At 46.7% G+C, this 23,640-nt stretch overlaps 1 protein-coding gene across 1 annotated transcript in view; it reads left to right on the forward strand.

The window, feature by feature from the left end:
• The first annotated feature begins 12,493 nt into the window (after positions 1–12,493).
• Positions 12,494–23,640, forward strand: part of LOC134945224 (BOS complex subunit NOMO3-like) — a 180,871-nt gene continuing 169,724 nt past the window's right edge. The window contains exons 1-2 of the mRNA XM_063934381.1: positions 12,494–12,932; positions 21,886–21,975. Coding sequence (XP_063790451.1) covers positions 12,801–12,932; positions 21,886–21,975 — 222 coding nt within the window. The 5' untranslated portion in view covers positions 12,494–12,800. The remainder of the gene's footprint in view (positions 12,933–21,885; positions 21,976–23,640) is intronic.

Below are 23,640 nucleotides of genomic sequence, written 5' to 3' on the forward strand. Positions count from 1 at the left end.
CTGCTGTTCTTGCGGCGGGAGTCCATACATCTACCCAGTGGGCTGTCACAGTCATATAGTCCTGACCCTGCCCTGCTCCACTTGTCCACATGTCCGTGGTTAAGTGGACATTGGGTACAACTGCATTTTTTAGGACACTGGTGAGTCTTTTTCTGACGTCCGTGTACATTCTCGGTATCGCCTGCCTAGAGAAGTGGAACCTAGATGGTATTTGGTAACGGGGGCACACTGCCTCAATAAATTGTCTAGTTCCCTGTGAACTAACGGCGGATACCGGACGCACGTCTAACACCAACATAGTTGTCAAGGACTCAGTTATCCGCTTTGCAGTAGGATGACTGCTGTGATATTTCATCTTCCTCGCAAAGGACTGTTGAACAGTCAATTGCTTACTGGAAGTAGTACAAGTGGGCTTACGACTTCCCCTCTGGGATGACCATCGACTCCCAGCGGCAACAACAGCAGCGCCAGCAGCAGTAGGCGTTACACGCAAGGATGCATCGGAGGAATCCCAGGCAGGAGAGGACTCGTCAGACTTGCCAGTGACATGGCCTGCAGGACTATTGGCATTCCTGGGGAAGGAGGAAATTGACACTGAGGGAGTTGGTGGGGTGGTTTGCGTGAGCTTGGTTACAAGAGGAAGGGATTTACTGGTCAGTGGACTGCTTCCGCTGTCACCCAAAGTTTTTGAACTTGTCACTGACTTATTATGAATGCGCTGCAGGTGACGTATAAGGGAGGATGTTCCGAGGTGGTTAACGTCCTTACCCCTACTTATTACAGCTTGACAAAGGGAACACACGGCTTGACACCTGTTGTCCGCATTTCTGGTGAAATACCTCCACACCGAAGAGCTGATTTTTTTGGTATTTTCACCTGGCATGTCAACGGCCATATTCCTCCCACGGACAACAGGTGTCTCCCCGGGTGCCTGACTTAAACAAACCACCTCACCATCAGAATCCTTCTGGTCAATTTCCTCCCCAGCGCCAGCAACACCCATATCCTCCTCATCCTGGTGTACTTCAACACTGACATCTTCAATCTGACTATCAGGAACTGGACTGCGGGTGCTCCTTCCAGCACTTGCAGGGGGCATGCAAATAGTGGAAGGCGCATGCTCTTCACGTCCAGTGTTGGGAAGGTCAGGCATCGCAAACGACACAATTGGACTCTCCTTGTGGATTTGGGATTTCAAAGAACGCACAGTTCTTTGCGGTGCTTTTGCCAGCTTGAGTCTTTTCAGTTTTCTAGCGAGAGGCTGAGTGCTTCCATCCTCATGTGAAGCTGAACCACTAGCCATGAACATAGGCCAGGGCCTCAGCCGTTCCTTGCCACTCCGTGTGGTAAATGGCATATTGGCAAGTTTACGCTTCTCCTCCGACAATTTTATTTTAGGTTTTGGAGTCCTTTTTTTTCTGATATTTGGTGTTTTGGATTTGACATGCTCTGTACTATGACATTGGGCATCGGCCTTGGCAGACGACGTTGCTGGCATTTCATCGTCTCGGCCATGACTAGTGGCAGCAGCTTCAGCACGAGGTGGAAGTGGATCTTGATCTTTCCCTAATTTTGGAACCTCAACTTTTTTGTTCTCCATATTTTATAGGCAGAACTAAAAGGCACCTCAGGTAAACAATGGAGATGGATGGATTGGATACTAGTATACAATTATGGACGGACTGCCACGGTTAGGTGGTATAAAAAAACCACGGTTAGGTGGTATATATTGTAATACAATTATGGATGGACGGACTGCCTGCCGAGTGCCGACACAGAGGTAGCCACAGCCGTGAACTACCGCACTGTACACTGGTTGATAAAGAGATAGTAGTATACTCGTAACAACTAGTATGACACTATGACGGTATAAAGAATGAAAAAAAAACCACGGTTAGGTGGTATATATTATAATAATACAATTATGGATGGACGGACTGCCTGCCGAGTTCCGACACAGAGGTAGCCACAGCCGTGAACTACCGCACTGTACACTGGTTGATAAAGAGATAGTAGTATACTCGTAACAACTAGTATGACTGACTATGACGGTATAAAGAATGAAAAAAAAACCACGGTTAGGTGGTATATATTGTAATACAATTATGGATGGACGGACTGCCTGCCGAGTTCCGACACAGAGGTAGCCACAGCCGTGAACTACCGCACTGTACACTGGTTGATAAAGAGATAGTAGTATACTCGTAACAACTAGTATGACTGACTATGACGGTATAAAGAATGAAAAAAAAACCACGGTTAGGTGGTATATATTGTAATACAATTATGGATGGACGGACTGCCTGCCGAGTTCCGACACAGAGGTAGCCACAGCCGTGAACTACCGCACTGTACACTGGTTGATAAAGAGATAGTAGTATACTCGTAACAACTAGTATGACTGACTATGACGGTATAAAGAATGAAAAAAAAACCACGGTTAGGTGGTATATATTATAATACAATTATGGATGGACGGACTGCCTGCCGACTGCCGACACAGAGGTAGCCACAGCCGTGAACTACCGCACTGTACACTGGTTGATAAAGAGATAGTAGTATACTCGTAACAACTAGTATGACACTATGACGGTATAAAGAATGAAAAAAAAACCACGGTTAGGTGGTATATATTATAATACAATTATGGATGGACGGACTGCCTGCCGACTGCCGACACAGAGGTAGCCACAGCCGTGAACTACCGCACTGTACACTGGTTGATAAAGAGATAGTAGTATACTCGTAACAACTAGTATGACACTATGACGGTATAAAGAATGAAAAAAAAACCACGGTTAGGTGGTATATATTATAATACAATTATGGATGGACGGACTGCCTGCCGAGTGCCGACACAGAGGTAGCCACAGCCGTGAACTACCGCACTGTACACTGGTTGATAAAGAGATAGTAGTATACTCGTAACAACTAGTATGACTGACTATGACGGTATAAAGAATGAAAAAAAAACCACGGTTAGGTGGTATATATTATAATACAATTATGGATGGACGGACTGCCTGCCGACTGCCGACACAGAGGTAGCCACAGCCGTGAACTACCGCACTGTACACTGGTTGATAAAGAGATAGTAGTATACTCGTAACAACTAGTATGACACTATGACGGTATAAAGAATGAAAAAAAAACCACGGTTAGGTGGTATATATTATAATACAATTATGGATGGACGGACTGCCTGCCGACTGCCGACACAGAGGTAGCCACAGCCCTGAACTACCGCACTGTACACTGGTTGATAAAGAGATAGTAGTATACTCGTAACAACTAGTATGACACTATGACGGTATAAAGAATGAAAAAAAAACCACGGTTAGGTGGTATATATTATAATAATACAATTATGGATGGACGGACTGCCTGCCGACTGCCGACACAGAGGTAGCCACAGCCGTGAACTACCGCACTGTACACTGGTTGATAAAGAGATAGTAGTATACTCGTAACAACTAGTATGACTATGACGACGGTATAAAGAAAGAAAAAAAAATACCACGGTTAGGTGGTATATAATTATACAATTATGGATGGACGGACTGCCTGCCGAGTGCCGACTGCCGACACAGAGGTAGCCACAGCCGTGAACTACCGCACTGTACTGTGTCTGCTGCTAATATAGACTGGTTGATAAAGAGATAGTATACAACAATATACTACTATACTGGTGGTCAGGCACTGGTCACCACTAGTCACACTGGCAGTGGCACTCCTGCAGCAAAAGTGTGCACTGTTTAATTTTAAATTAATATAATATTATGTACTCCTGGCTCCTGCTATAACAACCTGCAGTGCTCCCCAGTCTCCCCCACAATTATTATAAGCTTTTATACATTGATGTGCAGCACACTGGGCTGAGCTGAGTGCACACAGACTGAGTCACACTGTGTGACTGCTGTGTATCGTTTTTTTCAGGCAGAGAACGGATATAGCAGAGAACGGATATATTAAATAAAAGTTAACTTAACAACAACTGCACTGGTCACTGTGGTAAACTCTGTCTGCACAATCTCTCTCTCTCTCTCTTCTAATCTATTCTAATGGAGAGGACGCCAGCCACGTCCTCTCCCTATCAATCTCAATGCACGTGTGAAAATGGCGGCGACGCGCGGCTCCTTATATAGAATCCGAGTCTCGCGAGAATCCGACAGCGTCATGATGACGTTCGGGCGCGCTCGGGTTAACCGAGCAAGGCGGGAAGATCCGAGTCGCTCGGACCCGTGAAAAAAAAAGTGAAGTTCGTGCGGGTTCGGATTCAAAGAATTTAAATATATGAGTTACTGCGCTTATGTGTGATAGCTGCTCCGTATAATATGAACAAATATGGTTTAGAAAAAAGAGCGCTTGTTAAGTGTAGTACCGCACATACCTGTAAAAAAAAAAAATTTTTGGGTTAGTAAGTAATGTTTACAGCCCCTTTTAGAGGTGTTGTTTTTTTGAGATCTGGATTGAGGATTCCGAATACTGTGGTCCGGTACCCGATGCGGGTGTTGTTTATATGATGCAGTCCCGTTCTATCTATCCCTACTGACCCTACCTTGCAAGGCGCTGGCTGCGGCTTGCTTCCGGTTTTCAGACCTGGTCTCCTCGCCGCTTGCTAGCGGTGTCCGTGCAGGTTGTATCGCCGGGCGGTCAGTGATGACGTGTACCTGCGCCTCCGATCTCTGTCTCTCTCTCTCCAACGCGTTTCGGGGTGTAACCCCTTTCTCAAGGATGAGGGAGTGTGATTTCCTTTTCCTTTTTATTTGTTAATTTTTCCAAAAAAAAAAAAAAAAAAAAAAAACTACAAAAAACTTTATTGTTCATTTTGTTAAAAACCGGAAGTAATCATCCCGGAAGTTATGTGTTTGGCGGCAACCATGTGCCAATTTCATTCTGTTAAAAAATTATGCTTTAAGGTATGGCGGTTTTATCAATAATTAAAAGTAATAGTAAAATAGATAAAAGTAAATTAAAATTTAGTTTGTATGAATTAATTTATGGAATTATTAATTTTTTAAAAATGCATTTATGTCTATCTCTACGTTAAGACCAGAGGGTTGTAATGTTTGCATGAAGTAAATCCATTTAGTTTCTTTTCTTCTAAGCTCCAGACATAGGTTTCCTCCTCTCCAATTTTTTTGCACTTTTTGTATACCCATGAATTTTAAGCTTGATGGTTCTTGTTGATGATGGTCCTTATAGTGTTTAGATACACTATGTGTCTCCAAGCCTCTTCGTATGTTGTAAATATGTTCCGAAATTCTGATTTTTAATTTTCTTTTTGTTTGTCCGATATACTGATATGGAATGGAATGTCCTTGCGGATATCAGTATATCGGACAAACAAAAAGAAAATTAAAAATCAGAATTTCGGAACATATTTACAACATACGAAGAGGCTTGGAGACACATAGTGTATCTAAACACTATAAGGACCATCATCAACAAGAACCATCAAGCTTAAAATTCATGGGTATACAAAAAGTGCAAAAAAATTGGAGAGGAGGAAACCTATGTCTGGAGCTTAGAAGAAAAGAAACTAAATGGATTTACTTCATGCAAACATTACAACCCTCTGGTCTTAACGTAGAGATAGACATAAATGCATTTTTAAAAAATTAATAATTCCATAAATTAATTCATACAAACTAAATTTTAATTTACTTTTATCTATTTTACTATTACTTTTAATTATTGATAAAACCGCCATACCTTAAAGCATAATTTTTTAACAGAATGAAATTGGCACATGGTTGCCGCCAAACACATAACTTCCGGGATGATTACTTCCGGTTTTTAACAAAATGAACAATAAAGTTTTTTGTAGTTTTTTTTTTTTTTTTGAAAAATTAACAAATAAAAAGGAAAAGGAAATCACACTCCCTCATCCTTGAGAAAGGGGTTACACCCCGAAACGCGTTGGAGAGAGAGAGACAGAGATCGGAGGCGCAGGTACACGTCATCACTGACCGCCCGGCGATACAACCTGCACGGACACCGCTAGCAAGCGGCGAGGAGACCAGGTCTGAAAACCGGAAGCAAGCCGCAGCCAGCGCCTTGCAAGGTAGGGTCAGTAGGGATAGATAGAACGGGACTGCATCATATAAACAACACCCGCATCGGGTACCGGACCACAGTATTCGGAATCCTCAATCCAGATCTCAAAAAAACAACACCTCTAAAAGGGGCTGTAAACATTACTTACTAACCCAAAAATTTTTTTTTTTTACAGGTATGTGCGGTACTACACTTAACAATCGGATTCAAAGAAACCGAACCCGCTCATCTCTAATTTTGGATATGGGATTTTTCCGTATTTTGGAATAATTGCATACCATAATGAGATATCATGGTGATGGGACCTAAATCTAAGCACAGAATGCATTTATGTTACATATACACCTTATACAGACAGCCTGAAGGTAATTTTATACAATATTTTTTATAACTTTGTGCATTAAACAAAGTGTGTCTACAGTCACACAATTCATTTATGTTACATATACACCTCATACACACAGCCTGAAGGTCATTTAATACAATATTTTTAATAACTTTGTGTATTAAACAAAGTTTGTTTACATTGAACCATCAAAAAACAAAGGTTTCACTATCTCACTCTCACTCAAGAAAGTCCGTATTTCGGAATATTCCGTATTTTGGAATATTTGGATATGGGATACTCAACCTGTAATTACATTTTTTTACAGTATATAAGTTGAAATTCCTGATATCACACTTGATTCAAATCCCAAGAGCAAATAGCTACCCCCTGATCTCTCCCCCCTGCCAGCGGGTCTCTCTGCCTTAACTGTCCAGGTGGGGCAGGCTTTCAGCTGCTGCATAATGCTGGGTACACACAATGGCCAATATATCGGCCATTCAAGCAAATGGAAAACATATCGTGAGCTTCTCTTAATATGTCTGTGAATGACGTCGTTCACAGACATTTCGAATCAGCCCTGCAGTACAGCTGATGGCTGATATATCTGCAGATATATCGGTCCATCTGGCTGTATGTACAGGCGGTCCATACATACACTAGTGCTCCTAGATGATTAGTGCTCCAAAATGATTTGCCCAACACAGCTGTCTCCAGTTTGGTGAGTGACCAACACCACCAACACCCCACTGCCGACATCCCCCATGCCAACTGGACCCCCACCCAAGCAGACACAGCTTTCCCCCCCCCCCCACCCTCCGCATTGTGGCAGGTGATTTTAGGTAAGTGACAGTCTTGGACATAGCTAGATTATGGGGGAGGGGGTGCAGGACATACTATACCCCAGGCCTCCCTCTGTCAAGGGGCCCCCCAGCTCGAGCACACAGACATCACTAGCTCTCCCTCTTGTGCAGCAGCAGAACCAGGCTGCCAGAATGTGAGCAGGACAGTATGCATTGCAGGCAGAGAACAGGAGTATCAGGTTTCATGAGATACCGATGGAGCTTCCTGACCAGAGGAGAGATAGCAGAGGGGAGACAGAGCTGTAAGTAACCCAGGGACCCCAGCTTCTCCTCCTCCCGCCTGGGTGTCAGGGTCCTGTGTAGCCTGTTATCTAATGAGAGTGTTCATGTCTAGAGAGAAACACACACAAAGCATCCTCCTGGGTCTTGTCCCAGTGTGTTAGTAGTACAGAGGCTGCTGCTATTGCATTTTTGCAAGATAAATTATAGATTTTATTTTTCTATGTGTATTTTAAGCTTCATTTGTCTTTGTTCCACTACAGGAAAACATTATAAAATAGTTGTATCTTTATTAGGTGGCGATAAAAACAGTACCCAGGCATTTTTAAAGTATTAGTTTAAATCTAATATACACCATTGGTTTATATTTAATATACACAATTCATACCTCCCAGCATGACCCATTCCAGGAGGGACAAAATGCTCTCTACCTGCTTAATTTATGATTGTAATCATTTTTGTTGCAATACCTTTTTTTATCAGTGAAATAGTTTAATACATGTGATGCCAGTCATATATTAAAAGGGAAGTCCAAGTAGAGAGCATTTTGTCCCTCCGAGAATGGGTCATGTTGAGAGGTATGCACAATCTAATATACACCCTCCCCCTCCACCAGGGTCCCCTGTCTTAAGTGCCACAGGAACCCCCCCCCCCCCAAGGCTTGATCCAGCCCCACTCTCCACTTTATCACTTTTCGAGGCTTAGCACATCTGGCCCAAAAGTACCAACCAATCTGTTCCTAACTGCATACTTCCCTACTCTCCCGGAATGGCCGGGAGGCTCCCGAAAATTGGGTGGCACTCCCAGAAGAGTTGGCAAGTCTCCCGGCCGGCAGCCGAGCCCCCGGATCCACTGGGGCAGCCGAGTCCCTGCACCCACTCAAGTCTCCCCCGCAGCTGGGGTGTCGATGACACAATTTTTTTTTTAACAGCACTTTAGTGATTAACTTGATAATATTATTATTAGAACACTTTTTTTTCCAATATGAATTTTAGATTCTATATTTACCAAAGTTTTTATGCTTTATCAGTTAAAAGTATCACAAGTTTCTATAACATTAAGGCTGCACACAGGCCCGGACGGAGTATCGCCATCTGCCCTAAAGAACTGTGCTGTTCAGCTCGCCCCCATCTTCTCCAAGATCTTCAACACCTCACTGGAGATGTGCAAGGTTCCCTCCTGCTTTAAATGTTCAACAATCGTCCTGGTTCCAAAGAGCACAGCTGCAAAAGACCTAAACGACTACAGGCCGATCGCACTAACATCTGTGGCAATGAAAGTGTTTGAACGGTTGGTGCTGAACCATCCAAGAGAATCGACTAACACTCACCTAGACCCCTTGTAGTTCGCATGCCGAGCGCACAGGAGTGTCGAGAACGCAGTTAACTTGGGGCTGCACTACATCCTACAGCACCTAGATCGACCGGGCTCTTATGCGAGGGTCCTATTTGTCGACTTTAGTTCGGCATTCAACACAATCGTCCCCAGTATCCTGCAAGCCAAACTCCTCTCCTTAGGGGTCCCAGAATCAACATGCTTCTGGATCGTCGACTTCCTGACAGCAAGGAAACAGGTGGTGAAAGCCGGATCATTCACGTCTAGTGGGCTTGCACAATCAGCACGGGGGCTCCTCAAGGATGTGTCATCTCCCCCCTGCTCTTGTCTCTATATACCAACGACTGCAACAACGGCTGAGCAATCAGTAAAAATTATAAAATTTGCAGATGACACCACCGTCATTGGCTTAATCAAGGACGAAGACGAATCTGCATACAGACGCGAAGTGGAACGGCCAACGCAGTGGTGCGGCAGCAAGGAAACAGGTGGTGAAAGCCAGATCATTCACGTCTAGTGGGCTTGCACGATCAGCACGAGGGCTCCTCAAGGATGTGTCCTCTCCCCCCTGCTCTTGTCTCTATATACCAACGACTGCAATGACGGCTGAGCAATCAGTAAAAATTATAAAATTTGCAGATGACACCACCGTCATCGGCTTAATCAAGGACGAAGACGAATCTGCATACAGACGCGAAGTGGAATGGCCAACGCAGTGGTGCGGCAGGAACAATCTTGACTTAAATCCCCTCAAACAGTTGGGATGGTGGTGGACTTCAGAAGGAAACCCAATGGCATGCAACCATTTGTAATAGCCGACAGCAAGGTTTCGTGGGTCGACTCCTACAAATTCCTAGGGTCAAAAATTTCCAGAGACCTCAAATGGGGACCCAACATAAGCACTGTTGTTAAGAAGGCCCAGCAGCGGATGTTCTTTCTGAGGCAACTCAGGAAACTCAACATCCCGCAGAAGCTGCTGCTCATCTTCTACACAGTGATTGTAGAATCGGTCCTATGTTCTTCAATCACAGTCTGGTATGGAGCTGCCAATGAGAGTGACAGACAGAGGCTGCAAAGGGTGGTGAGGACAGCTGAAAAGATTGTTGGGGCTGACCTCCCTCCCATCCAGGAATTATACCAGTCAAGAGTCAGGAAGCGAGCGGAGAAAATCGTGGCAGATCTGCAGCACCCACGTCACAAACTGTTTGAACTGCACTTTACCACCCAAATTTTACAGAATTCCACAGACACAACCTGCATTTTTTTTTAGTGTGAATGTTCATCTGGAGTGGGAATACAGACTTTGCATGGGGGGAGCAGGTAAAGTATAGTAGGAATGTGTATGTGATGGTACTGGGAGAAGCAGGGGTGGTATGGTGTAGCTTTGCCCAGGGCACCTTAAAACATTGCACTAGCCCTGGGAGCACAGCAGTTCTCTCTTATGCAAACCCCCAACTTTCTTTTTGTTGAAAGAGTGGCATCTGCGTGCACCAAAGACGCTTGGCCAAAATTAAAGTGTGTTGCCTCCTGTCTCACGGGAAATGCTGTGCCCGTGAGCCATGCCCCCATCTTTTGTCACTGTGGGGGCATGTCCAGCACTCCAGGAACTACTGGATATGCCCCCAGACCTTCTCTCCCATGACTAGATAATGTGGATGGGACTGCGGGACAGTGCCAGAAAAATAGGATTGTCCCGCCAAACTTGAGACAGTTGGGGAGGTATGTTTATGGCAAATCTGGCCTATAGAAGTCTGGCAGGATTTTCGCTGTCCCAAGGGCGCCACCACCGTGGCAAGAGCCGCTACTAACTGGGGTGGCGGCGGCGGTGGTTAGGAAAAGGTCCTCTCCGCGAAGGGAAACTAGACGTGCAAAGACAACAATGGTTTGGAACTTGCGCTTGCAGAACTACAATTAAAAATTAAAAATGTGGCTTAAACTCCCACTAGGACAGGCGAGTGTGTGCAATCCTCATCAGGAAATGGTTACACCTGTATTCTTTGCTCTTTGGAAAGGAACTTACATTATGTTCCCTTCACGAGTGCATGTAAAGGTATCTTTTTCACACCGTCCTTTCTTCTATACTAGGGAATACAGCCGAACAATATCATAGAGAATAAAACTTACATCAGAATTCTGTCCCGCGTACACATAACAGTAACAAGTCCAAAACGTCGCCTTGGTATGGTCATGTGATCTGATTGAGGAGGGATAAAATCCCTGACCACTTGTAAGATGGCACTTCTTGACAAAGGGGAAAGGATTCCCAGAAACGCGTTGAAGCCGTCAGCGAGGGGTCATCTGTGTGTCAGAGAAATACCAAGGCGACGTTTTGGACTTGTTTTACCATCCACACTACGGATCCGTGTCTGCAGCCGGGACGTCTGTGTGAGTCCGTCTTTCCATCCAGTCTACTCTGAGGTTCACTGACACTATTGCCAGCCCCAGCCCTGTGTGTGATTTTATGTGGAACTGTTAAATAAATCAATGTTTGGAAAACCTGAAGGATATCCATATTATTGTGATTGGAGGACCCTAAAGATACTGTTATGTGTACGCGGGACAGAATTCTGATGTAAGTTTTATTCTCTATGATATTGTTCGGCTGTATTCCCTAGTATAGAAGAAAGGATGGTGTGAAAAAGATACCTTTACATGCACTCGTGAAGGGAACATAATGTAAGTTCCTTTCCAAAGAGCAAAGAACACAGGTGTAACCATTTCCTGATGAGGATTGCACACACTCGCCTGTCCTAGTGGGATTTTAAGCCACATTTTTAATTGTAGTTCTGCAAGCGCAAGTTCCAAACCATTGTTGTCTTTGGAGGGCAGCAGCGGTCAGGAAGCAGGAGCGGGGCTGGTGAGTATTCTTTATTTTTTTTTATTTTTGGTAAGCGGCACTACTAGGGGCACAGTAATGGGGGCAAAACTAATGGGGGCACAAATACTGGGGGCAAAACTAATGGGGGCACAACTACTGAGGGTGCAGTACTGGGGGCAAAACTAATGGAGGCACAGCTGCAGGGGGCACAACAGCTACTGGGGGCAAAACTGCAGGGGGCTAAACTGTGACCACGCCCCTTCCCTATGAAGCCACGCCCATATTTTTGCCGTGCGCACCATACTTGCCTACCTGACCCTCTCCATGAGGGAGAAAATGCTCTGTTCCTGGACTTTCCTGGTAATGTATGATTGCCATCACTTGTGGTGAGCTAGTTAATTGATAAGAAAGGTGTTTCACCACGGTAGATGCTACATCCAAGTGGCCTAAGGGACCTTTTACGCCAGGGGGAGGACCCACGACACAAGGGGAAGGAGCTAGGCCAGCGGGATCATTCCTCTACTATCCACGCCACCAACCATCACCTTTAGTACTCAGGTGGCGAGCGAAGCGAGCCCGCAAGGGTACTTTTTGTGGGTACCCTGTTCGCCCGTAGCTCCTCCCCCTGGTGACGTGTCTTCTCCCCTAGTGAAGTCAGAAGGTCCCTTCTCCCACTCCGATTTAGAACCAACCGTTTCACCACAGGTGATGGCATTCATACATTACCAGAAAAGTCCAGGAACAGAGCATTTTCTCCCTCATGGAGAGGGTCAGGTAGGCAAGTATGGCAATGAGCACTAAACCTATTTAATGTGGGGGAAGGCGCAAAGGAAACTTTTGCCCTGGGTGCCACAAGGCCTAGAACCGTCCCTGATTACCGCGTACACTTGAACTGTTGCCTACTATTATATTTTATTGATTATTGATGTGTTCACACAAGTATAATTAGTCCTCCTGTCACTAGATGGCAGCACATCACTGAAATGTGTTCTCTATAGTATCGTGCCCATGACAACATGCCAAACTACCAGTCCAACTGAGCCAGGCAGGCTTACGCATGCGCACCACCGTCCCGTCAGCTGCAGCAGCAGGAAGGTCGGGGCAGGCCGGTAGCAGCAGCCAGCGTGCTCTCCGCTCCGTGGGAAGAAGGGAAACAGCGGCCTCCGGTTGAAGTGGAAAAATGCACGTACGGGAGTTATGGACGGTGCTCTGCGCCCTGTGCCTGGGCTGGGTGCGGGGAGCTGATGACATCGTGGTAGGCTGCGGGGGATTCGTAAAATCTGACGTGGATATTAACTATTCTCTGATTGAGGTAGGTATGCTGGGGGTAGGCTGCCGTGGGGGAGGGTGACTACTCCCATGGGGCACCTCCTTCTTCTGGGACAGGCCTCATCCTCTCATTCATTCCCGTCCTGCACCCCATAGCCCTGATCTCCTGTGTCACCTGTGTCAGAGGCAGCTGTTATACTGCTTATTACTAGTGACAGGAGAAACATACTGTACACACAGCTATACATTATATCTGTACACTCCATGCTGGCATTGTGCACATAAATGCAATAGTGGTCAGGATTCAATCACAGTAGCTAGGGCTTTCACAGCAGCAAGGGACATAATGCTCTATCTGATTAATGTCCTTGAGCCCAGTCTTCACTTTCTTCCATGTGTTTTATGATTATTTCTCTTACGTCCTAGAGTATGCTGGAGTCCACATTAGTACCATGGGGTATAGACGGGACGGTATCCGGACTCCAGGTCGACAGCACAAAGGTCGACGCTAATTGGTCGACTCACCTTGGGTCGACATGGACATAAGGTCGACAGGAACAAGGTCGACACGGAAAAAGGTCGACATGAGTTTTTCACGATTTTTTTCTTTTTTTGAACCTTTTCATACTTAACGATCCACGTGGACTACGATTGGAACGGTAAAGTGTGCCGAGCGAAGCGGTAGCAGAGCGAAGGCACCATGCCCGAAGCATGGCGAGCGAAGCGGTGCACTAATTGGGGTTCCCGGTCACTCTACGAAGAAAACGACACCAAAAAACCATAAAAAACTCATGTCGACCTTTTTCCATGTCGACCTTTTTCCATGTCGACCTTGTTCCTGTCGACCTTTTGTCCATGTCGACCTTTTGTCCATGTTGACCTAAGGTGTGTCGACCAATTGGCGTCGACCTAAGGTGTGTCGACCTTTGTGCTGTCGACCCTCAGTCCCAGACCGGACCACCAGGAGCTATTGGCACTTTAAGAGTTTGAGAGTGTGGTCTGGCTCCTCCCTCTATGCCCCTCCTACCAGACTCAGTTTAGAAAATGTGCTTGGAGGAGCCGGTCACAGCTAGGGGAGCTCTCCTGAGTTTTCCTGGTAAATATTTTTTTTTTTAGAGTTTATTATTTTACAGGGAGGCTGCTGGCAACAGCCTCTTTGCAGCGATGGACTGATGGGGGAGCAGTGTCCGCCCTGCGGGGTCTGAGCCACTGGCTCCGCTGACTGGACACTGAGCTCCAGAGGGTTATGATCGTTCTCCGCCACAGGGGACTGCTCGCCCCAGCAGCATGCCGCCACCCCCTTGCAAAGCTGAAGAATCGGTGGCGAGTGAGACACCGACCCCCCTAGCAAGTGGGGGTCGGTGTGAAGATGGCGGCACAGGGTAGGAGCGCAGTATTAACTGCGCTTCGGGGATGGCTCAGCGGTACGAGGTTCGGCGCTGTGAGAGGCGCCCTGAGCCAGCGCGACACCCTACACTGGTCCAGAAGCCTGTCGGGGTCCCCGGATCTCAGCCAGCAATAATTCCTCAGGCCAGTATAATCCATGAAGAGCGGGAAGACAGTGCCATTAAGGGGGCGGAGCTTCTCAGAGCGGACCCGGCATCGTTTCAGCACCATTTTCCTGCCTGCACAGCGCTGAGAAGGAGTATCAGGTCCCTCCACAGCAACTCCAGTTATCTGTAAACGGTGCCAGGGTGTTGTAGAAGGGGGGGGAGGCTGTAATACGACTGTGTGTCTTATTAAGGTGCACAGTCAGCGCTGACAAGGGGTCTCCCTTTGGTAAAAGCGCTGTGTGTGGGTTGGTTCCAATCTGTGTGTGTCTCTTGCCATTCTTGGGGGGGGGGGGGGGGGAAACTCTGTCTGCCCTCACCTGTGTGTGTAGAGTGTTTGGTGGTCTCCTTTAGCTATGTCCAGGGACACTGTGTCATATTCTGCAGAGGTATTGTCCTCCCAGGATGATCCCATTCCATGTAATCAGGATAGCACTAGTTTAGCACATATACCAGCAAGGGAGCCTGAGTGGTTTTCCTCTATCAAATCTTGGATTTCTCAGATTTCTGACAGGGTTGCAAGTAATGAATCTGCAACCCAGGTATTACAGAGCTCTATGGCAGTATGGCCGGTTTCTGGTACCTCAGGACGCTCCGCTATATACCCCCATAAGCGTGCGCTTGTGCATGTCACACAAGACGACACGGATACCGATTCTGACACCACAGATGGTGATGGGGATGTGTTGCGGGGGTCCGCATCTCTTGCAAAAGGGGTGCAATTGATAATAGAGGCTATCAGGGATGTGTTGAATATTAATGATACCACACCTGAACAGGTTGAGGAGGCCTTTTTCACTGAAAATAAAAAAGCCTCGCTAACCTTCCCTGCGTCAAAGGATTTGAATGCTATATTTGAGAAAGCATGGGAAAACCTTGAGAAAAAATTCCAGGTCCCTAAAAGGGTACAGGTGGCGTTTCCTTTCCCTAAGGAGGAGAGAAAAAAATGGGAAAACCCGCGGATTGTTGACGCATCTGTGTCCAGACTCTCAAAGAAGGTGGTTTTGCCTGTTCCAGGATCTACCGCCTTAAAGGAGCCGGCTGATCGAAAAATTGATAACACACTTAAATCAATGTACACTCCTTCATGGGCCATACTACGTCCCACTATTGCTAGTGCATGGATTGCAAAGGCTATAGTAAAGTGGTCGGTTTTATGGTAGAATCCATGAAAGACATGGGTTCCATGGCTGCGGGAATCTCTTCCATGTCTGCTTCAGCTTGTTGGGGACTGTGGCTGCGCCAGTGGTCGGCCGACGCGGAATCCAGAAAAAGTGTGGAATCCCTATCCTATACAGGTCAGGCTCTCTTTGGGGAAGCTCTAGACGCGTGGATATCCACGGCTACAGCGGGTAAGTCTCCTCCGTTTCTTCCCTCAGCAGCACCTGCTCCGAAGAAATCCTCTTCATCTGCAACACAGTCCTTTCGGCCTAACAAGCCTAGAAAGGCCAGACCGTCCAACACCTTCTTTAGGGGAGGTTGAGTTAAGTCCAAGAAACCTGCCGCTGCAGGTTCCCAGGAACAAAAGCCTGATTCAAGTACGCCAAAGTCCTCCGCATGACGGTGGACTGCGCGTCCTGGAGGTGGGGCCGGTGGGAGCGAGACTCAGACACTTCAGTCACATCTGGGTATCGTCCGGCCTGGATCCCTGGGTGATAGATATTGTATCGCAGGGATACAGGCTGGAATTTCAAAGTCTCCCTCATCGTTTTTTCAAATCAGGCTTACCAGCTCTGTTGACAGACAGCACTGTACTACAAAAGCTGGTGGAGGCACAGGTCATTGTGCCAGTTCCTCCTCCTGCGCAGGCCACAGTTTACTATTCAAACCTTTTCGTGGTACCGAAACGGGATGGTTCGGTCAGGCCCATTCTGAACCTAAAATCATTGAACCCCTTTCTAAAGGAGTTCAAGTTCAAGATGGAGTCACTCAGGGCGGTGATATCAGGTCTGGAAGAGGGGGAATTCCTGGTATCCCTGGATATCAAGGATGCGTACCTCCACATTCCGATATGGCTGCCGCATCAGGCTTATCTCCGTTTTGCATTGCTGGACTGTCATTTCCAGTTCCAGGCCCTGCTATTCGGCCTCTCCACCGCATCAAGGGTGTTTACCAAGGTGATGGCAGAGATGATGGTTCTCCTCCGCAAACAAGGGGTGAACATCATTCCATATCTGGACGATCTGCTTATAAAGGCATCGTCCAAGGAGAAGCTACTGCAGTCCATTGTTCTCACAACACGCCTCCTCAAGAGTCATGGTTGGATTCTGAACCTTCCAAAGTCACATTTGGAACCAACCCAGAGGTTGTCTTTTCTGGGAATGACCCTGGACACAGAAGTGCAGAAGGTGTTTCTTCCGCAGGAAAAGGCGTTGGTGATACAGTCTATGGTCCGGGATGTCCTGAAGCCAGCCCGGGTGTCGGTTCATCAATGCATTCGCCTGTTGGGAAAGATGGTGGCCTCTTACGAGGCTCTCCAGTATGGGAGGTTCCACGCTCGGACCTTCCAACTGGATCTTCTGGACAAGTGATCGGGATCTCATCTCCACATGCACCAGAGAATTTGTCTGTCGCCGGAGGCCAGGATTTCGCTTCTCTGGTGGTTACAATTACTTCACCTTCTGGAGGGCCGCAGGTTCGGGATTCAGGAATGGGTCCTTCTAACCACGGATGCAAAACTTCGGGGCTGGGGAGCACTCACTCAAGGAGTAACTTTCCAAGGACTGTGGTCAAGTCTGGAGCCGGCCTGCCCATCAACATCCTGGAACTAAGAGCCGTCTACAACGGTCTTCTTCAGGCGACCCCTCTTCTAAGAAATCGGGCCATTCAAGTGCAGTCGGACAACGTAACAACAGTAGCTTACATAAACCGAGAGGGCGGAACGAAGAGCAGAGTGGCAATGTCAGAGGTGACAAGAATACTCTACTGGGCAGAAAAACACGCGTTGGCGCTGTCAGCCATCTTCATTCCGGGAGTAGACAACTGGGAAGCAGACTTCCTAAGCAGACACGATCTCCATCCAGGGGAGTGGGGTCTCCATCTGGAGGTGTTAAAGGAAATAACAGACCTTTGCGGGTTACTCCAAATAGACATGATGGCCTCTCGTCTCAACAAGAAGCTTTGGTGTTATTGTTCCAGTTCGAGGGACCCACAAGCAGTGGCAGTGGACGCCCTGGTGTCTCTTGGGGTGTTCCAGTCAGTGTACGTGTTTCCACCACTCCCACTCATCCCAAGAATCCTAAAGCTCATAAGGAGAACAAGGGTTCAAGCGATCCTCATTGCTCCAGACTGACCGAGAAGGGCTTGGTACGCGGACCTTCTGAATCTACTGCAAGAAGAACCAAGGCCTCTTCCTCTTTGGGAGGACCTGCTGCAGCAGGGGCCGTTCGCCTATCAAGACTTACCGCGGCTACGTTTGACGGCATGGAAGTTGAGCGCCTGATACTTGCTCGGAAGGGCAATCAGAAGAAGGTCATTCCTACCCTGATACAGGCTAGGAAAGTGGTAACGTCTAAACATTTCCATCGTATTTGGAAGAAATATGTCTCTTGGTGTTAATCCAAGAAATTTTCTGCAGTGGAGTTTCAACTCGGACGTTTTCTCCTCTTCCTGCAAGAAGGTGTGGATATGGGCCTGAGATTGGGTTCTGTGAAGGTCAAGATTTCGGCCCTATCCATTCTTTCAGAAACAATTGGCTGCCCTCCCTGAGGTTCAGACTTTTTTGAAGGGAGTTCTGCACATCCAACCTCCCTTTGTACCGCCTACGGCGCCTTGGGACCTTAACGTGGTGTTGCAGTTCCTCCAGTCAGATTGGTTTGAGCCTCTACAGGAGGTTGAGGTCAAATTTCTTACATGGTCAGGTGGTCACGTTGTTGGCCTTAGGTTCTGCTAGACGCGTGTCAGAATTGGGGGCTTTATCTTGTAAAAGCCCTTACTTGATCTTCCACGAAGATAGAGCTGAGCTCCGGACACGTCAGCAGTTTCTTCCGAAGGTTGTGTCTGCATTTCATATCAACTAACCTATCGTGGTGCCAGTGGCTACTGACTCCTCAATACATCAAAGTCCTTGGATGTTGTGCGGGCTCTGAAGATATATGTGAAGAGAACTTCTCGTCACAGAAAGTCGGACTCTGTTTGTCTTATATGATCCCAAGAAAATTGGGTGTCCTGCTTCTAAGCAGACTATTTCTCGCTGGATTCGGTTCACTATCCAGCACGCTTATTCTACGGCAGGACTGCCGTGTCCAAAATCTGTTAAGACCCACTCTACTCGTAAGGTGGGGTCTTCCTGGGCGGCTGCCCGGGGTGTCTCGGCATTGCAACTTTGCCGAGCTGCAACTTGGTCTGGGTCGAACACGTTTGCAAAGTTTTACAAGTTCGATACTTTGGCCTCTGATGATTTGCAGTTCAGTCAATCAGTTCTGCAGGAGCCTCCGCGCTCTCCCTCCTGTTCTGGGAGCTTTGTTATATCCCCATGGTACTAATGTGGACCCCAGCATCCTCTAGGATGTAAGAGAAAATAGGTTTTTGGTTACCTACCGGTAAATCCTTTTCTCCTAGTCCGTAGAGGATGCTGGGCGCTCGCCCAGCGCTTCGTTTTCCTGCGATTGTTATCTGGTTCAGTACAACTTTGTTTAGTTACGTACTGCATTGTTACTTGGTAAGTAATGTTTCAGCAGTTGCTGAATGTTTCAAGCTAATTAGTTTGATGTGTTTGTATGTGTGAGCTGGTATGAATCTCGCCACTATCTGTGTTAAATCCTTCGAAGATGTCCATCTCTTCGGGCACAGTTTCTAGACTGAGTCTGGTAGGAGGGGCATAGAAGGAGGAACCAGCCCACACTCTCAAACTCTTAAAGTGCCAGTGGCTCCTGGTGGACCCGTCTATACCCCATGGTACTAATGTGGACCCCAGCATCCTCTACGGACTACGAGAAAAGGATTTACCGGTAGGTAACCAAAATTCTATTTTCTCATTACTGTAATACAGTGCTCCCAGCTTATTCAGTGATAGTTCTCTTTTAATAACAGCACCCTCACTCATTGCCTGGGATATAACTATTTTTCAATTATATACTGTATATTTGTGTATTTCTCGCTGTAGCTGAGAATCTTTCTCTAAGAGGATTTGCTATGTGTTTTAAATTGAATGATTATCTCTTTTTGGTTACAGTACATATGGTTGTCTCAAAATAGTCAAAAGAGGTGTGCGGCTTCTGTATGGGACAGGACAGTGGGAACATTACACAGTGTATATATTGATAGTCTTTCTTTTGAAATGCTCCTCACTTTAGCTCTCATCATTTTGAGTAAAATAAGTGTCATTAAGGGTGTTTGTACAGGTATGGTTCATTAGATCAACAGTAATAAGGTTGACAGTATCTAGGTCGACTTCACAAGACCGACCCGAAAATGATCGACACATAAAAAAGTTGGCATGATTTTCTTTAGGTTTTTGGAGTGTTCATTTTTAACTTTAAGCACATGGACCCCCAATAAGTGTACCGCGTCCCTTCTCATGGCTTCCTTCACTCGCCATGCTTCAGGCAGTGTGACTCGCTGCGCTCGCCACAGGTTACCGTTCCCAATCGTAGTCCGCGTGGATAGTAAAGTATAAATAGTAAAGTATAAATTAAGAATCATAAGTATGAAATAAATAAAAATAAATAAAAAAAATGAAAAGAAAAAAACTCATGTCAACCATATGTTGTGTCGACCTTTTGACCATATAGACCTATTGACTGTCGACCTTTTGACTATGGCGACCTAAAAACCGGATACCATGTGTACATCTATTAACCATAGTAGTTTCTCTTACGTCCTAGAGGATGCTGGGGACTCCGTAAGGACCATGGGGTATAGACTGCTCCGCAGGAGACATGGACACTGTAAAGCTTTAGAATGGGTGTGCACTGGCTCCTCCCTCTATGCAACTCCTCCAGACCTCAGTTAGTTCCTGTGCCCAGTGGAGACTGGATGCACTGCAGGGGAGCTCTCCTGAGTTTCTCTGAAAAAGCTTTTGTTAGGTTTATTATTTTCAGGGAGCACTGCTGGCAACAGGCTCCCTGCTTCGTGGGACTGAGGGGAGAGAAGCAGACCTACTTAAATGATAGGCTCTGCTTCTTAGGCTACTGGACACCATTAGCTCCAGAGAGAGTCGGAACGCAGGTCTCACCCTCGCCGTTCGTCCCGGAGCCACGCCGCCGTCCTCCTCACAGAGCCGGAAGATAGAAGCCGGGTGAGTATAAGAAGAAAGAAGACTTCAAAGGCGGCAGAAGACTTCAGATCTTCATGAGGTAACACGCAGTGGAAACGCTGCGCGCCATTGCTCCCAGCTCACACACACAGGCGCCACAGTAAGGGTGCAGGGCGCAGGGGTGGCGCCCTGGGCAGCATAAATATACCTCAAATAAGACTGGCAGAGTACTTATATATACTGCGGAGTCCCTTGATGTAGTCAGGGCCTTAAAGATTTATTTAGCCAGAACGGCTATGGTTAGGAAAACAGAGGCACTTTGTCCTGTATGCAGCCAACAAGGTTGGCACTCCTGCATCTAAGCAGACTATTGCTCGCTGGATCTGTAACACGATTCAGCAGGCTCATTCTACCGCTGGATTGCCGGTACCAAATTCAGTAAAGGCCCATTCCACTAGGAAGGTGGGCTCTTCTTGGGCGGCTGCCCGAGGCGTCTCAGCATTACAACTTTGCCGAGCAGCTACTTGGTCGGGGTCAAACACTTTTGCTAAGTTCTACAAGTTTGATACCCTGGCTGATAAGGACCTCGTGTTTGCTCAGTCGGTGCCGCAGAGTCATCCGCACTCTCCCGCCCGTTCTGGAGCTTTGGTATAAACCCCATGGTCCTTACGGAGTCCCCAGCATCCTCTAGGACGTAAGAGAAAATAAGATTTTAAACCTACTGGTAAATCTTTTTCTCCTAGTCCGTAGAGGATGCTGGGCGCCCGTCCCAGTGCGGACAATTTCTGCAAGACTGGTATATAGTAATTGCATACTTAGGGGTTAAGTTACAGTTGAGATCGGCCTATGGCTGATGCTGTTTTGTTCATGCTGTTAACTGGTTATTGTATACCATGTTCTACGGTGTGTATAGTGTGGGCTGGTGTGTATCTCGCCCTTAGATAACAAAATCCTTTTCCTCATACTGTCAGTCTATTCTGGGCACAGTCCTAACTGAGGTCTGGAGGAGGGGCATAGAAGGAGGAGCCAGTGCACACCCATTCTAAAGCTTTACAGTGCCCATGTCTCCGCACGGAGCCGTCTATACCCCATGGTCCTTACGGAGTACCCAGCATCCTCTACGGACTAGGAGAAAAGATTTACCGGTAGGTTTAAAATCTTATTTTTTACTAAACTCATTTGCTTCATATTGTTTCAGATGTCAGCAAGACATTTCCTAATTTAAACTGCTATCGTGTTTTGATTTTTAGATTAAGTTGTACACCAAGCAAGGCACATTGAAATACCAGACAGACTGTGCTCCTAATAATGGATATTTTATGATTCCTCTTTATGACAAGGTAAGTGACCTTTGGCTTGTAGTAGTATATGCTAAAGTAAATGTCACTATGAGCTAACACTGTTTATCTCAGTATTAGTTCAGATATATATTTTGATGTTTAGGCATTACGGGGGACAGTAACTTTCCCCATGTGCCATCAATCCTGACCAAGGTACCATCTGCCTGGAGTTTGTATGTTCTCCTTGTATACTGATGGGTTTTTGTCAGTATTAAACACACTAGTATAATAATTGCTTCCTTTGACACTGAGCTTAATGTGTGTATACATGTGCCTGTGGTAGAGGAATGCACAAGTTCCTCTCAGGTAGGGATTTATGTGAATTAATATATTTTATATGTAGAGCTGCATAATGTCAGTGCTATATGAATTATGCCCTTGTCATTTGCATTCCAACCCCCTCCCCCCCCCCCAAAAAAAAAAAAAAAAGCAACTCCTCCTCTCTGGATCCTTTCATCCACTTTCTTACCCTTTGCTTCACTGCTTGTGGAGCATCTTGTCTTCTAACGGAATACATACCTTTTACAGGAGGCTGGGATCTCAGCTGTCATGATCCCGACAGCGGGATCGCGGCCACCAATATGCCGGCAGTGGGATGAGCGATAGAAAGCCCCTTGTGGGCTCGCTGCATTCGCCACGCTGTGGGCACGATGGCTCCCTGTGCTCGCCACATGATTTATTCTTCCTCTATGGGTGTGTGGACACCTACAGGGAGAGAGAAGCCTGTGGTGCCGGTATTCTCGTGGCAGCATTTCTCGGCCTGCCGGGATGCCAGCGTCGGCATTGTGACCGCCGGGATCCCGACAGGCGCTCTGTTGATTGCCTCCCCTTCCGACATCTGTCCACTTTCCTGTCCTCCCATTCCCGCTTCAATCTGGCTTTCGCTCCCTGTGCTCCACAGAAACTGCTCTTGCAGTGTTCACTGATGACTTTCTCCCCTTTGAATCCAAGTGTCATTTCCCATCCTTATCCTCCTTGTCCTGTTGGCTGCCTCTGATGCAAGTGACCAGCCTCTACACTTTCAAACCGTATATTCTCTAGGGCTCTGTGACGCTGTCCTTCTACGTTTCTAACCATTCCTTGTATGTGTCTAGAGCCTTATCTCTCTTTCTACCTGGTGGAGTTCCACAAGGCTCTGTCCGTGGCACCATTCTACACTTCCTTCCTTGGTGATCTCTTCAGCTCCTTCAGCCTCTTGTACCATCTTTATGCTGATGATACACAAATCTACTTCTCCTCCCCTGATCTCTCACATCTCCAACGGTCTCTTCCACCTCCTCTTTAATGTATCAGCGCTTTCTTAAACTTAATGGGTGACATTAATTTCCTGATCTCCTGTCTGGGGGTGATATTCAGCTATGCTTATTTATCGCGCTTGTCGCGCCCAGAGACATTGGGTTTAGCCATATAAAGTCGCTAAACCCAACCAAACTAAATGGGCGTGACTTGAAAAAGTTTGGTTTGAGCACTCAAATGGGTTACTTTTCACTTATTTCAGCTCACCACTCCTGGGGGGTGTGAGCTGAACTGCCAGCACTGGCAGCCGTATGTACCCTTAATCATTTATACCCCTTTCGCACTGCATAAATAACCCGATATTGATCTGGAATATTGCCCAGTCGACGGAGGTTGCTGTGCGGTGTTAAAGGGGTCACTGGCAAATTC

Source organism: Pseudophryne corroboree, chromosome 7 (genome assembly GCF_028390025.1).
Source record: "Pseudophryne corroboree isolate aPseCor3 chromosome 7, aPseCor3.hap2, whole genome shotgun sequence".
Classification (NCBI taxonomy): domain Eukaryota; kingdom Metazoa; phylum Chordata; class Amphibia; order Anura; family Myobatrachidae; genus Pseudophryne; species Pseudophryne corroboree.